The sequence below is a fragment of the Equus asinus genome, chromosome 7 (genome assembly GCF_041296235.1).
Source record: "Equus asinus isolate D_3611 breed Donkey chromosome 7, EquAss-T2T_v2, whole genome shotgun sequence".
NCBI lineage: Eukaryota > Metazoa > Chordata > Mammalia > Perissodactyla > Equidae > Equus > Equus asinus.
In genome coordinates, this window is record NC_091796.1 from 82,412,053 (window position 1) to 82,429,031 (window position 16,979).

The following is a 16,979-nucleotide window of genomic DNA, read 5'->3' on the forward strand; positions in this document are numbered from 1 at the left end:
TAAATTTTGATCTTCATTAGGCTTTTTTTTCCTGAGTTGTCTCTCCCAATATTAATTTATTGAATAAATATTTTAACAATAATAAAGGGAAATGAAAACAGGGACAAAAGCATCCATCTTCTTTTCTACTTTACCTTCTTTTAGATGTAATTTTGATTTAAAATATTTTAGACAACCAGTTACAGATAATTGCTAATGAAAACCATCACCTCCCAGCTCATGAAACATTACAAACACAAATATATCTGCACACACTTCCCTAACCTCATTTCCCTCCCTCCTAAATATGTTATCGTTCCATGCATGGCCTGCATATTCTCTTTTTTTTTTTCAATAATTTTTTCTTTCTTCTCCCTAAAGCCCCCCAAGAACATAGTTGTATATTCTAGCTGTGGGTCCTTCTAGCTGTGGCATGTGGGACGCTGCCTCAGCATGGCCTGATGAGCGGTGCTAGGTCTGCGCCCAGGATCCGAACTGGCAAAACCCTGGGCTGCCGAAGTGGAGCACGGAAACTTAACCACTTGGCCATGGGGCCTGTCCCTGTATATTTTCTTTTGAGTTGGGATGTAGGTATAGAAAGGTACAAACCCATGTGGATATATATTTTGAAGAATTAATATAAAGGAGATACCTCCCACCCAATCAAGGAGTAGAGCATTGTGAGCTCCCAAGCCCTCCAAGGGCTCCTCTCTGATAAAGACAACCTCTGTTCTTCCATAGGTCACCACTGTCCTCACTTTTGTGACAGTTTTTTATTTGTTTTTCAAGTTTAACCACTCAGGTCTAAGCAGTGCAGTTTAATTTTAGCTGTTTTTGGACTTTGAATAGAATCATATGAATGTATGTTGTTGTACCTTCTTTTACTCTGTTTGTGAAATTCATCCTTCTATGTGGCTGTGGTCTGTTTGGTTTCATTGCTGTATAGTATTCCGTTATATGAGCGTACACCACCTTCTTTATCCATGCCACTGTTGATGAATATATAGTTATTTTCCAGTGTTGTACCATGACAAACAGCTGGTATGAACTTTATTTTAAAAAAATTTGTGTAGTAAAATATACACAACATAAAATTTACCATTTTAACTAGTTAAATTTACCATTTAATGAGTTCTGTGGCATTAAGTACATTTACATTGTTGTGCAACTTCGTTAGGCTTTGAAATGGCAATACTGTCCCTGGGCTTCCACTTTTATTCCTATAATCTTACCTGTTATCTCTTTAAAAGAGGAAAAAAATGTTGTCTACCTTTTATAGAGATGAATGAAAGCCCTGAAAACATTGGATGCTTCAGTGCTGTAGTCAGTTCCTCCTTGTATTGCAGCTAAAACCTTTGGAAATTCATCCCCCTCTTAGAATAAAGTTCTAGAGAGCAAGTCTTCTGAATTATTTCTTTACATCCAGTGTAAACCCAGAACTAGAATGACACATGTTGATGATTCCATCAAATTTCAGGTTTGTCTCAGGCTATGTTTTTTTTTTCCTAATGACTCAGTAGAACTGTCACATACATGTTGTAAAAATTAAAGAGAGAGATCTCTCCCCAAGAAAAATAATTTAAAATTTAGATCCTGTTCTTGAGTTAGTATTCATTGTATAACTATATTTTTCAAGGGAAAAGTACTGATTTGTGGTCTGAAAAGGACAAACGTCTGTAATGTCCGAATGTGGATGGTTGCTTATTAGTTACTGCCAAGTGTCAGAGGAGTCTGTCCCTCACATTTTGGCTGACTCCCTTTAGAACTCGAAGCTATCTCTCTGTCTTTTTGTGAGGCAAATCTGTATTTGTAAAATGAAAATGCTGCCTGCTTCTGTAAGGGTGTTAGGTGCTAACGAATGTTACAAGGGTATTAGATGCTATGTATTAAAATGGTGAGCTGTTTGGAGATAGGTGCTACATAAAGCTGTTGTATTTTCCCTTTGTAGATGATACTCCAAATCATACTAACTCCTCAAAGGAGGTGCCTTCCTCAGCTGTACTGAGAAGCCTTCAGGTGAATGTGGGCCCAGACGGAGAGGAGACAAGGGCTCAGACTGTACAGAAGTCCCCGGAGTTTTTGTCCACTCCAGAGTCTCCTAGCTTGTTGCAAGATCTCCAGCCGAGTGATAGCACATCTTTTATTCTTCTGAACCTAACAAGAACAGGTATTCTTTATCCTTTTCTGAACTTTGCTCATGCTTAAGAAAAAATTGGGGATGGGACATATTTTAACTCAGTCATACTTAAAATGGAAAGAAGCTTTATTATTTTATTATTTTGGAGAATTAGTGTAATCTGGTGATCGATTGAATGTGTAGAGAGAGGGCGGACTCTAGGGCTACTTAAAAGTTCCTTGTGTGGGGCCGGCCCAGTGGCGCAGCAGTTAAGTGCGCACGTTCCGCTTCGGTGGCCCGGGGTTTGCCAGTTCGGATCCCGGGTGTGGACATGGCACAGCATGGCAAGCCATGCTGTGGTAGGCATCCCACATATAAAGTAGAAGAAGATGGGCATGGATGTTAGCTCAGGGCCAGCTTTCCTTAGCAAAAAGAGGAAGACTGGCGGCAGATGTTAGCTCAGGGCTAATCTTCCTCGAAAAAAAATGTTCCTTGTGTGGAAAATTGGGTAGTGCCATTCACCAAGGTAGTGAGCACAGGAAGAACAGGGCTTGGGGGAGGATGATTAGTTCCAGCTTGTACCTGTTGATGTTGAGATATCTGAGGGACATTCAGGAGGAGGTGTCCTTTAGAGATAGAAACAGAAATCCAGAGTTCTAGAGGTGTCTGGTGTGAGATAATCAGTTTTGGTGCTTATCAGTGTTCAGGAAGTGTCTGAAACAATGAGCGTGGATTCTTTGATTCAGGAGTAGTCTGACACAGAAAAGAAGGCTAATCTGAGACCCTGGAAAAAAATGTTTAAGAGGGTAACAGAAGAATGGGAAGGAGCTGCTAGAGAGGGCTAAAGAAAACAGAATGAGAGTGGTGTGGGAGAAGCCAAGGGAGGAAAAAGTTTTAAAGAAGAAAAGGTACTAAATCATGCCAGATACCACTGGATGGGCTAGTGAGACGAGGACTGGGAAGTGTAGGTCTGGTGACCTTAGCAGAAGCAACTGTTATTGAGGGAGTAGAGGCGGAGGCCAGGGTTAAAGAGATGGGGGGCGGATGGCAAGGTAGACAGTGCATATGCAAGTTAGAAGTTAGGCTTGTTCAAGAAACTTGACTTTGAAGGGACAGGTGAGAACATAATAGCTAGAGAAGTACTTGAGACTTTCTATTCTTTTTTTAAAAATAAAGACAAGAGAGACGAGCTTGGGTAAGATGGCAACTAGAGAGGAGTGGGTTGCAGATGGGAGAGAGGAGATAACTGAGAGGATTGGGAGATGAGAGGTGTGGGTTAGCCTGGTTGCCAGGAGGAACAGTTTTGCCTCTGATAGAAGAACGGGTAAGATAAGGAGAGACCTTTAGCCTGGGAGTGGGAAGATGATAACCTAATCTTGTATGAGAACAGGAGCTTGAGGTGAGAGCTTGAGATCTAGAGTAGCTGATTCAGGACAGGAAGAGTTTCTGAACCAGGGCTGATAAAAGAATTACTTGGTGTCTAACTTTCATATATCCTCTTCTTTCTTCCAGGTCTGGGCTCTTCAGCTGAGCACTTAGTGTTTGTGCAAGATGAGGCAGAGGATTCAGGGAATGATTTCCTCTCCAGTGAGAGCACAGACAGTAGCATTCCATGGTTCCTCCGGGTTCAGGAGTTGGCCCATGACAGTTTGATTGCTGCTACTCGTGCACAACTGGCCAAGAGTGCGAAAACCAGCAGCAATGGTGAGACCCCTGTGGCGTTTTCCTTTCCAGTATTCTGTGCAGAGATTTTGGTAATGCAGTGGCTATATTTTGAGTTTTATGTAATCCAATTTATTTTATTGGTGAGAGCAGAAGGTTAGAAATGTGTAAATTGTTTATTTTTGGTGAATTAACTCAGCTGTGCCAGATTCATGTGCAGAATCAATTAAACTAGCATTCTCAATTGTCAGCTTTAAATAATGTGCAGAGCCTCTTTTAAAGGAGAAAAATTTTTCACAGATCCTGGTGTTACCTTGAATTGTTTTTATCGTAGTGTTCCTTATACTTAAAGCCTTTACACCATTATGAAATCAAAACCTTCTATCAGTTAATAGAAATAAAACTATAAAACCAATGAAAATAAAATTAATATTAAGTCATTGTGGCAGATGATGTTTTGCTGAAACTGCATTATTCTCATGGCAGTTTAGCAATTAGCAGCTGCCAGAGAGCTGCTTTTTTTATTGGAACCAGTTCATCAGATGACCTATAACTATGCAAACAAGCTGTAGTGCTATTTCTTTTTATTCAGCATGCCTGTACTACTTTGTGCCACTTTTCTCTATCCAATAATTTTCAAAGTGTGGTCCCTGAATCACCAGCATCACCTGGAAACTTAGAAATGCAAATTCTCAGGCCTCATCCTACTAAATTAGAAACTTGCAGTCTTCTAGTAAGCCCTTCTGGTGGTTCTGATGCATGGTAAAGCTTGAGGGCCATATTCAAACCACTCCTAAACCACTGCAAAACCTTCGCTTATGTAGCATGCCATAGGACTTTTAATTTCAGATCTGCCTCTGCATTTTCTCATTAACCTGTGACATTTGAGGTTGTGTCAACAAGTTATTAAGGTACATAACTATCATTATCACAAACCAAGTTTAAGCACTGAAATGTTATGTTAGTACCGAGCTGTTTGGAGCTCATGCAAATAATCTAGAATATGTTTGTGATTATTTTTTGATTACCATAAATGAAAATAAAAAATTAAAAAATTCCTCATACAGAACTCAAGGATCCTTGAGAATTATTTCAGAATATTCCAGTTTTAGAAACATTAACCTAAATCTTTCCTGCACAAAGAATTCCAAATTCTGGTAGTTTTCAAAATAATTAGTTATGTTTGTGACTATCAGAGTGCTGCTTAGAATGGCCCATTTTATCATTTTGGGAGGATTCTAGAGCTCAGATTCTTCCTGAGATGCTTTTGCTAATCCCTGGATCCTGAAACCTTCAGCATCTCCTTGTTGCATTGGGAAAGTAGTGCTTTATTTGCCAGTGAGAAGCAGTGTAGGGAGAGAATTTGGGACTGGGAATCTAGGGACCTGGGATCCAGACCTGGTGCCATCATTTACTAGTTCCCTGCCTGGGGAATTTAACCTCCCTTAGCTTCAGTTTTCTCATGTTCAGAACATAGAGATCAGGTAGCTTACCTGATTGGGTTGTTAATAGAGATTAAATAAGATTCTATCTGGGAAATGCTTTATAATCAGCAATGCATTGTATAGATGTTTTTATTACTCTCAAAATACGTTACCTTACTACCTAACAGCTAACTTATATGCTTGAATATAAAATAAGCCCAAATATATGACAGTCTTTCATATTGTCAGTGAGATGATTCCCTAAAAGTCTTTTTTGGGGCTTAGATATCTAAACCTTTAGGCATGTAGATAAAATTAAAGACTGTTAAGTTGCTATTTGAAATTTTATTATTTTGGTTGCACACATACATTTTAAATCATGAAATATGTTTATATTATATTGCTTTTCATCCACTAACATGTAATGAAATGATTTTATTCAATATTGTAATGCATTTTTAACATGAGTAACATGGCTTCTTTCTTATTACTGAAGCAACTTTGTGAGTTCTCTAGTACAGTTTTTCAGAGCACATCATCTTCACTTCTATCTGATTGAGATACAGAAATATTTTAATTTTGTATATGATGCTGTATATCAGGGGTCAGCAAAGGCCTATGGGCCAATTAACCATGTGGTTTTGTAAATGAAGTTTTATTGGAACACAGGCATGTCCATTAGTTACAGATCATCTATGGCTGCTATAATGGCAAAGTTGAGTAGTCATGACAGAGATTATATGACCCTCAAAGCCAGAAGTATTTACTATCTGGCCCTTTGCAGAAGTTTACTGACCCCTGCTGTATGATACTCTCACTAGAAATTTTATCCCAGACACAAAGACGTACTCACATAACTGTAGGATCTTTAAAGTGTTTACAGTATTATCCAACATGTGCCATATGAGGTATTGAATTTCTTTGTCTCTCTCTTTTTTGTGGGGGAACCAGTGTATCAGAAGACCTCTAAATATCCACAACTATCATTGCTCAAGGTCATTTTAAGCTAATCTGTCTTCTGCAAACAGAGCTTTGTTTTAAAAGACCAAGTAATTGTGGGGCTGGCCCTGTGGCCTAGTGGTTAAGTTTGGTGTACTCCACTTAGGCAGTGTGAGTTCAGTTCCCAGGCGCGGACCTATGCCACTCGTCGGCAGCCAGGCTGTGGCAGTGACCCACATACAAAATAGAGGGAGATTGGCACAGATGTTAGCTCAGGGTGAATCTTCCTCAGCAAAACCTCCCCCCCAAAACCAAACAAAAAACCAAAGTAATTGAGGGAGCACTCCTTTAAGTGAGTGATTTTATAGGACTCAAGTAAAAGGCAGCTCACTTTTCTCTGAGGGATTTTTTTTCTGTTGTATGATTATATCAGTGGTCTCATTGTATCTACAAAATTGAATGCACAAAGCCTCAACTGTCACCAGTTTAAATCTCTGGATTAGCGTGGGGCTTCCACAGACCTTTCGTTAGAAGTTAATTAGCTGGAGCTCTGGAGTTGCTGGGAAATTTCCTTTATGGTATATGCACTTTTGTACTGTTTAAAATTTACCTAGGTGCGCCAACACAGGAGCACCAAGATTCATAAAGCAACTATTAACAGACCTAAAGGAAGATGTTAAAAACAACACAGTAATAGTAGGGGACCTCAGCACCCCACTCACATCAATGGACAGATCATCCAGACAGAAAATCAACAAGGAAATAGTGGAGCTGAATGAAAAACTAAAACAATTGGACTTAATAGACATATATAGATCACTCCACCCTGAAGGAGCTGAATACACATTCTTCTCAAGTGCACATGGAACATTCTCTAGGATAGACCATATGTTGGGAAACAAGACAAGCCTCTACAAATTTAAAAAAATTGAAATAATAACAAGCATCTTCTCAGATCATAGTGCTATAAGGCTAGAAATTAATTACAAGAAAAAAGCTGAGAAAGGCACAAAGATGTGGAGACTAAACAACACACTACTGAACAAGCAATGGATCATTGAAGAAATTAAAGAAGAAATAAAAAAATACCTGGAAACAAATGAAAATGATAGCATGCCATACCAACTCATATGGGATGCAGCAAAAGCTGTATTAAGAGGAAAATTCATCCCAATACAGGCACATCTTAACAAACAAGAAAAATCCCAAATAAGCAACCTTAAAGCACACCTAACTGAACTAGAGAAAAAAGAACAAATGAAGCCCAAAGTCAGCAGAAGGAGAGAAATAATAAAAATCAGAGCAGAAATAAATACTATTGAAACGAAAAAGGCAGTAGAAAGGATCAGTGAGACAAAGAGCAGGTTTTTTGAGAAGATAAATAAAATTGACAAACCACTAGCCAGACTTACAAAGAAAAAAAGGGAGAAAGCTCAAATAAACAAAATCAGAAATGAGCGAGGAGAAATAACAACAGACTCTGCAGAAATACAACAGATTATAAGAGAATACTACAAAAAACTATATGCCAACAGAATGGATAACCTAGAGGAAATGGATAAATTCCTGGACTCCTACAGTCTCCCAAAGCTCACTCAAGAAGAGGCAGACAATTTGAACAGACCAATCACAAGGAAAGAGATTGAAACAGCAATCAAAAACATCCCAAAGAATAAAACCCCAGGACCAGATGGCTTTCCTGGGGAATTCTACCAAACTTTCAGAGAGGATTTAATACCTATCCTTTTCAAGCTATTCCAAAAAATTAGGGAAGATGGAACACTTCCTAACACATTCTATGAGGCCAACATCACGCTGATACTAAAGCCTGACAAGGACAACGCGAAAAAAGAGAACTACAGGCCAATATCACTGATGAACATAGATGCAAAAATTCTCTAACAAAATTTTGGCAACCAGAATTCAGCAATTCACCTAAAGGATCATACATCATGATCAGGTGGGATTCATACCAGGGACACAGGGATGGTTCAACATCCGCAAATCAGTCAACGTGATACACCACATCAACAAACTGAGGAATAAAAACCGCATGATCATCTCAATAGATGCAGAGAAGGCATTTGACAAGATCCAACAGCCATTTATGATAAAAACTCTGAACAAAATGGGCATAGAAGGAAACTACCTCAACATAATAAAGGCCATATACGACCAACCCATAGCCAACATCATACTCAATGGGCAAAAACTGAACCCCATCCCCCTGAAAACAGGAACGAGACAAGGATGCCCTCTATCACCACTCTTATTTAACATAGTACTGGAGGTCCTGGCCAGAGCAATCAGGCAAGAAAAAGGAATAAAAGGAATCCAAATAGGGAGGGAAGAAGTGAAACTCTCGCTGTTTGCAGACGACATGATCTTATATATAGAAAACCCCAAAGAATCCATTGGAAAACTGTTAGAAGTAATCAACAACTACAGCAAAGTTGCAGGGTATAAAATCAATTTGCATAAATCAGCATTTCTATACTCCAGTAATGAACCAACAGAAAAAGAACTCAAGAATACAATACCATTCACAATCGCAACAAAAAGAATAAAATACCTTGGGGTAAATTTAACTAAGGAAGTGAAGACCTATATAATGAAAATTACAAGGCCTTTCTGAGAGAATTGGATGACGATATAAGGAGATGGAAAGACATTCCATGTACATGGATTGGAAGAATAAACATAGTTAAAATGTCCATTCTACCTAAAGCAATCTACAGATTCAACGCCATCCCAATCAGAATCCCAATGACATTCTTTACAGAATTAGAACAAAGAATCCTAAAATTCATAGGGGGCAACAAAAGACCCCGAATTGCTAAAGCAATCCTGAGAAAAAAGAACAAAACGGGAGGCATCACAATCCCTGACTTCAAAACATACTACAAAGCTACAGTAATCAAAACAGCATGGTCCTGGTACAAAAACAGGTGCACAGATCAATGGAACAAAATTGAAAGCCCAGAAATAAAACCACACATCTATGGACAGCTTATCTTTGACAAAGGAGCTGAGGGCATACAATGGAGAAAAGAAAGTCTTTTCAACAAATGGTGCTGGGAAAACTGGAAAGCCACATGTAAAAGAATGAAAATTGACCATTCTTTTTCACCATTCACCAAAATAAACTCAAAATGGATTAAAGACCTAAAGGTGAGACCTGAAACCATAAGGCTTCTGGAAGAAAACGTAGGCAGTACACTCTTTGACATCAGTATTAAAAGGATCTTTTCAGACACCATGCCTTCTCAGAGAAGGGAAACAATAGAAAGAATAAACAAATGGGACCTCATCAGATTAAAGAGCTTCTTCAAGGCAAATGAAAACAGGATTGAAACAAAAAAACAACCCACTAACTGGGAAAAAATATTTGCAAGTCATATATCTGACAAAGGCTTAATATCCTTAATATATAAAGAACTCTCGCAACTCAACCACAAAACATCAAGCAACCCAATCAAAAAATGGGCTGGAGACATGAACAGACATTTCTCCAAAGAAGATATACTGATGGCCAATAGGCACATGAAGAGATGCTCATCATCGCTGATCATCAGGGAAATGCAAATCAAAACTACACTAAGATATCACCTTACACCTGTTAGAATGACAAAAATATCTAAAACTAATAGCAACAAATGTTGGAGAGGTTGCGGAGAAAAAGGAACCCTCATACACTGCTGGTGGGAATGCAAACTGGTGCAGCCACTATGGAAAACAGTATGGAGATTCCTCAAAAAACTAAAAATAGAACTACCATACGATCCAGCCATCCCACTACTGGGTATTTATCCAAAGAGCCTGAAGTCAGCAATCCCAAAAGTCCTGTGCACCCCAATGTTTATTGCAGCACTGTTTACAATAGCCAAGACGTGGAAGCAACCTAAGTGTCCAGCAACAGACGAATGGATAAAGAAGATGTGGTACATATATACAATGGAATACTACTCAGCTGCAAAACAGAACAAAATCATTCCATTTGCAATAACGTGGATGGACCTTGAGAGAATTATGTTAAGTGAAATAAGCCAGCGAGAGAAAGATAATCTGTGTATGACTCCACTCATATGAGGAATTTAAAACTATGGACCAAGAACAGTTTAGTGGATACCAGGGGAAAGGTGGGGTGGGGGGTGGGCACAAAGGGTGAAGTGGTGCACCTACAACACGAGTGACAAACATTAATGTACAATTGAAATTTCACAAGATTGTAACCTATCAATAACTCAATAAAAAAAAAACTGAAAAAAAAGTTATAGTTATTTAAAAAAAAAAATTTACTTAGGTGCGGGTCTGGCTTTTTCAAATAAACAAATACAATATGTGGGACAACATTTAGAAAAAGAGTTAGTTAATAATAATTGACAGAAGGCATCTTAGGTTCTACTCTAACCTTGGAGCGTTTAGTTTTATGACTACCATTTCGTGAAGCACAGCAAGAAGAATGTAGGGCAGGAAGAGAATAAGATTGATAGATAGGCAGAAACTGCCTTTGATCACCTGTCAGGCTCCAAGGAGTGTGAAGGATACAACATATGTTATTCCTACTCTTGGCTTTCAAGAGGGAAATTTGGAAATATCAATCTTATTCCTACGGTGTGTATAGTGGAAAGGTAAACTCCATGTGCTTATAGCAGAATTAAGTGGTTGTGAATGGTTTTCTCTATGATGTCCAACTGTGTCTTGAAGAAAATAAAAGGAGCCCCACCTGCTACTTCGGAATTTATGTAAAGTTTTAACTAACTGATTTCATTTAAGTTTAAGGGAAGCACTGCACTGTGTGCTCCTCTCCTCTCCTCCTTTTAGTTTGTTGAACAATGTCCGTAGATATTATCTCTAACTTAAAAATGTGGCTAGAAATTTTAAAATCAACTGAGTTTTTGCATTCTTAGATCTTTTATAACTAAAGAGTAGTGGTACAGGAAATTGGACGGTGATTCTTATTCTCTAGAATGATAGAAACAGCCAAATTGACTTGAAAAGATAGAAATCCAGGAGTGGCCATCTACAAAAGAAATTACTACCTTAAGCCCACAACTAAGCCGGAATGGCTGTTCCTCCTTAAAATACAAGTTTTTATTATCTAGAACTTTAGGTAAAAGATGACATTAGTCATCTTCTGTAGTGCCCCATTCTGGGTGTTGCTATATGTGCTTCCCCACCAATCTCTGTAATGTAATCCTGCTTTTGTTTGCTTGTTGTTTATTTGTTTTGAGAAAGATTAGCCCTGAGCTAACATCTGCCAACAATCCTCCTCTTTTTGCTAAGGAAGATTGGCCCTGAGCTAACATCTGTGCCCATCTTCCTCTATTGTATAGGTGGGACGTCTGCCACAACGTGGCTTGATAAGCAGTGCATAGGTCTGCACCCAGGATCCGAACCAGCGAATCCCTGGCTGCTGAAGTGGACCCTGCAAACTTAACTGCTACACCACTGGGCCGGCCCCAACTCTGCTTTTTGATATGAAACCATTTTGGACATTTCCTACACTTGCCAAAGAGACCTAGTCTTGTGAAACAAAGCATGATGGCTTTCGGCAGTTCTCTGATAAGAGGATGAGGACGTAGAGCACTCTTCTGTTGTTAAATGAATACAGAGAGAGCTGGGGAGGATGAAGCTAGAGATCTGATTAATGATCACTAGGAGTAAAATATAGGAGCTTTATTGTTTGAGCCAAAGTGTCTGAGCTGGGTCCTTCCCTGGATTATAAATATGTGACTCTGTTACAGGAGAAAATGTCCACCTTGGTTCTGGTGATGGGCAACCCAAAGATTCTGGGCCCCTTCCTCAAGTGGAAAAGAAGCTCAAGTGTACAGTTGAAGGCTGTGACCGGACATTTGTGTGGCCAGCTCACTTCAAATACCACCTTAAAACTCATCGGTGAGCATATCTGAGATTCCATACTTGGAACTCAAGAACCTTGATGCTTCCGGATGATCTTGTCTTCCCAGTTGACAAATTAAAGGAAAGTGGAGACTCCAGGTCACTTGTCTTTTGCTTTTTAATAGAAAGTTTTGTATTGTCTCATTTTCTTCATTCTGACAAATATTTAATAAGACATTTGGCACCTAAAATGTCTTAGAGCAAGAGTTCTCAAATCTCGTTATAAAACACAATGTTTTGGAGAACTTAAAAATAACACATGAGATTGGGCCATGGCCTAAACCTATACAATCTGTATTTCGAGAGGTGGGGCCTGGGCATCTGTAGTTTTAGCAAACTTTGGGGGATTCTGATATATCCAGGTTTGGGATTTACTGTCTGCCTTGAGAGTCAGTAGGAGCTTTGACTTATCCTCTCTAGCAAACAGCGTTTTCAGGTGTTATCGCTTAGGTGATTTTTTTTTTTTTTTTTTTTTTTTTGCAGAAATGATCGCTCCTTCATCTGCCCTGCAGAAGGTTGTGGGAAAAGCTTCTATGTGCTGCAGAGGCTGAAGGTGCACATGAGGACCCACAATGGGGAGAAGCCCTTTATGTGCCCCGAGTCTAGCTGTGGTAAGCAGTTCACTACAGCTGGAAACCTGAAGAACCACCTGCGCATCCACACAGGTGTGTGCAACGCCAGCATTCCCATGGGCAGCCTGCTACTTGGCTTAGTGCTTATCCTTGGGAAAGGCTCTGAGGTGGAAATAGAAATGAAGGTCCAGGGTTGTTGCTAGAACTCTGAAGATGGAATTTCTCTTTTGCAAATGCCTCATGGCACTCTGATTCATTCAGTAACATTTTTTTTTTCCTTTTTCTCCCCAAAGCCCCCTGGTACATAGTCGTATATTCTTCGTTGTGGGTCCTTCTAGTTGTGGCATGTGGGATGCTGCCTCAGCATGGTTTGATGAGCAGTGCCGTGTCCGCGCCCAGGATTCGAACCAACGAAACACTGGGCCACCTGCTACAGAGCGCGTGAACTTAACCACTCGTCCACGGCGCGAGCCCCTCATTCAGTAACGTTTATTGAGCTTTCACCTGTACGTGAGGAAAGCACAGTGTTGATTTCTCCCTCCAGGACCTAAAGTATAGGAAGGGATATAAGACCTTCTCTGATAACAATGATGTGATGGGATATGGACAAAATAAGTCTGTTTCCAAATATCTTTGAACATTACACAGTCGTAGTTTTGGTCAGTAATTTATTACATCACACAAACCACACAGAACCTCTTCTAGGCACTCAATATTATCAGGTGGGGGGAAATACAAAAGCTAAAATATAGTCCATGACTTTGAGGAGTTTGCTTTCTTGTTAGAGCCTCACAACATGAGAAACAGAATGGAGAAGTGACTTGTTCTGCGTCAAACAGAATGTTAATATCAAAGGCGCAAAATAAAGATACTCTGACTCTTGTCTAAGTGTAAGGGTGACTTTCCAAGCCACTTCACCCAGCATATGCTAAGTCTCTTGCCAGAGCTTAATCACTGAACCCAGACTACTATCTTAGGATATATAACTTATTTCACCCACTTTTTCTGTCTCTTCATTGTTTATTCTTGTGTTGCTAAAATGATAGTAGGTATGATTAAAGGGCTTTTGAAAAGTTTTGACTTAAACTTAAGCCACATTTGTTCCAGGCATGTTCCTATGTTCCCTCCAGATTGACATTACCACTGGATGTGTTTTAGGGCAGAATAGCTCTGTTCTCAGCTTTTTCTTGAGAGAGTAAACTGTGCTTACTCCAGGAAAGCAGTTTGAATAAAAGGACAAGAAAAACATCCAGCTGAATAGATAAGGAAAGCAGTAGAGTTCACCATGCCTTATTGTTGCATTCAGTAACCTCTTCATCCCTGTGCTGCTCGTCATCTTTGTAGCATTTGATAAAACTGAACAGCTCCTTAAAATGCTTTCTTTTACTTCAGAGTATGACCTGGTTTCTCTCTTCATTCTAACTCTTGCTAGCTCTCCCTTATTAATCTTCTAGTTGTTCACCAATTTCAGAATTTCAGGTTTCTCCCAGTTTACTCAGTTTTCTGTCTTGTCACAGTCTCTCATAACCTCAATTTAATCATTCCTCCCTGGATGCCTTACGGATCTGAGTCTCAATAATTAATATAATAATAAAAGTTAGAATTTACTCAGGAATTTTTTGTTTTTTTTTGAGGAAGATTAGCCCTGAGCTAACATCTGCTGCCAATCCTCCTCTTTTTGCTGAGGAAGATTGGCCCTGAGCTAACATCCGTGCCTGTCTTCCTTTACTTTACATGTGGGATGCCTGCCATAGCATGGCTTGCCAAGCAGTGCCATGTCTGCACCTAGGATCTGAACTGGCGAACGCTAGGCTGCCAGAGCAGAACATGCACACTTAACCACTGCACCACCAGGCCAGCCCCTCAGGAAATTTAATATGTACCAAGCACATATACGTTGTCTCATTGAATCTTTCAGGTAACTTTATGCAGTAGATTATTTATTTATTTAATTTTGTTGAGGAAGATTATCCCTGAGCTAATATCTGTTGCCAGTCTTCCTCTTTTTGCTTGAGGAAGATTGCCCCTGAGCTAACATCTGTGCCAGTCTTCCTCTATTTTGTATGTGGGATGCCGCCACAGCATGGCTTGATGAACATGCCACTGGGCCAGCCCCTAGATACTATATTTATTGATGAAGAAACAAGATTAGGAGTTAAGTAACTTGCCCAATACTATGCAGCTAAGAAGTGGCAGAGCTAGTTTGATCTGACTCGAAAGCTCTTCCAAGCATTTTTGTTTTTTTGAGGTTTTTTTAAAGATTTTATTTTTCCTTTTTTCTCCCCAAAGCCCCCCAGTACATAGTTGTGTATTTTTTTTTAAGTTGTGGGTCCTTCTGTTGTGGCATGTGGGATGCCACCTCAGCATGGCTTGATGAGCGGTGCCATGTCCACATCCAAGATCCAAACTGGTGAAACCCTGGGCCGCTGAAGTGGAGCACGTGAACTTAACCACTCAGCCACGGGGCCGGCCCCGAGGATTTTGTTTTCAAATGCTGACAACTCACTTTATCTCAGATGCCAGAATTGACCTCAGATCTTTATTAGTAGTAATGATAGTAATTAAAACTGCCAATTTTATTGGCTTACCATGAGTGCTTACCATGTGCCAGGTGTTATGCTGAGTATATTTAACTTGTAGTATCTCATTTAATCCTCAATTAATGTTTTGAGATTGTACGATGTTCATTTTAGAGATGAGAACTGATTCTCAGAGAGGTTAAATGTCTTCCCTATAATAATAAGTGGTGGTGCCAAGATTTGAACTCAGGGTTAACTGACTCATGCTCTTAACCATTATGCAGCATTGCCTCTTGAGTCTCCTCTTTCCTGTGTCCCTTATCTCAGCAAAATCACTATCCTCTTAGTTTCCAAATAGGAAGGCTAACTCACCTTAGCCAGATTGACGCAGAGATTCATGCCACTAGATTCTGATGAATCTTTTTCTAAATCCTTTTTCTATGGTTCTTTAGTTCATCAGGTTCATTTAACCTTATTTATTACTGGAATTTTCTGCTTTTCTGACAGTTATTCTGTCATATATATGAGTGTATCACTCCTTCAGTAACTTTTTGAGTGCCTAGCATTCTGGGACAGGTATGAGTATACAAATATGCTTTCAAAAAAATTACAGGCCACTGGAAAGTCACAAACATTAAATGGTGTGGTACAGTCTGAAAGAACAGTATAATCTAGAGCTGTGCTGCTCCCTCCTTCCAGGCCCAGCTCCCATGTTGTCACCATGCCAGCCTTACTTGCTGAATAGGAAAAACTCGCTCTTCCTGTGTTTCTCCTTTACCCTCACACTACTGCCACACTCACAACACTTCTGACACCAGATGTGTGGATTTTTTCCCCTACATGAAGCAATTCTCTGACACCAGCTGGGTGTCCTACAATCTAACTCAATTCTGACACTCTCTACCTGGAGATAGCATCAGATCCCACAGGTTAAGGGCTCAGTCCCACAAGACTGTTCCCCACTTCAGATGCCAGTAAAGCAAGTAGTAGGTCTCCAGGTTACTCACAACTTCTGTCTGACTTGGCTACAAATTGGAGGTTTCCATGATCCTCCCTTTTGGATTCAATTATTTGTTAGAACAGCTCACAGAACTCAGGGAAACACGTTTATCACTTTATTATATAATAAGAGAGAGATGATAAAGGATACAGATGAACAGCCAGATGAACAGATATCTAGGGTGAGGTCTGGAAGAGTCCAAAGCACAGGAGCTTCTGTCCCTGTGGAGTTCGGGTGTTCCACCCTCCTGGCATGTAGATGTGTTCACCAACCCAGAAATTCTCTGAACCCTGTACTTTTGGGATTTTTCTGAAGGCTTCACCATGTAGGTATGATCAATCATTAACTCCATTTCTAGTCTCTCTCCCCTCCCCAGAGAATGGGAGGTGGGGCTGAAAATCCCAAGCTTCTTATCATGGCTTGGTCTTTCTGGTGAGCATCCCTCTCATCCAGGAGCCCACCAAGAGTCACCTCATTAGAAGAAGACTTGTACTACCCAGGAAAGTCCAAGGGATTTACTAACTCTGTCAGGAACCAGGGTCAAAACCCAATATTCTGGTGCTCTTATCACTTAAGAAATTACAAGGGTTGTAGGAGCTCTGCATAAGGAACTGGGATCAAAGACTAAATGTTAAAACAAAAGTTTCTCCTAGCACCCCTGTTTACAAGGGTTTTAGGAGCTCTGTGTGAGGAACCAGGGACAGAGACCAATGTTTGTATTTCTCATTGTTTCACACTTGCTGTTTTCTGAACTTGCCCTGGGCATTCTCAGTTTTAGGGGTGTGCTCACACTATCCTTGTGCCTGAAATTTCCTTCCATCCTTGTCATCTTTTAAGATCAGCCTAAATTCAACTTCCTTAAAAAAT

The 16,979-nt window shown here is 39.8% G+C and overlaps 1 protein-coding gene across 6 annotated transcripts in view; it reads left to right on the plus strand.

The window, feature by feature from the left end:
* Positions 1–16,979, plus strand: part of ZNF410 (zinc finger protein 410) — a 43,456-nt gene that overhangs the window by 14,112 nt on the left and 12,365 nt on the right. For all 6 annotated transcript variants that reach the window (XM_014835646.3, XM_014835648.3, XM_070514047.1 and 3 more), the window contains 4 exons: positions 1,928–2,146; positions 3,608–3,799; positions 11,868–12,018; positions 12,505–12,686. In XM_014835646.3, the coding sequence (XP_014691132.1) occupies positions 1,928–2,146; positions 3,608–3,799; positions 11,868–12,018; positions 12,505–12,686 (744 nt within the window). The remainder of the gene's footprint in view (positions 1–1,927; positions 2,147–3,607; positions 3,800–11,867; positions 12,019–12,504; positions 12,687–16,979) is intronic.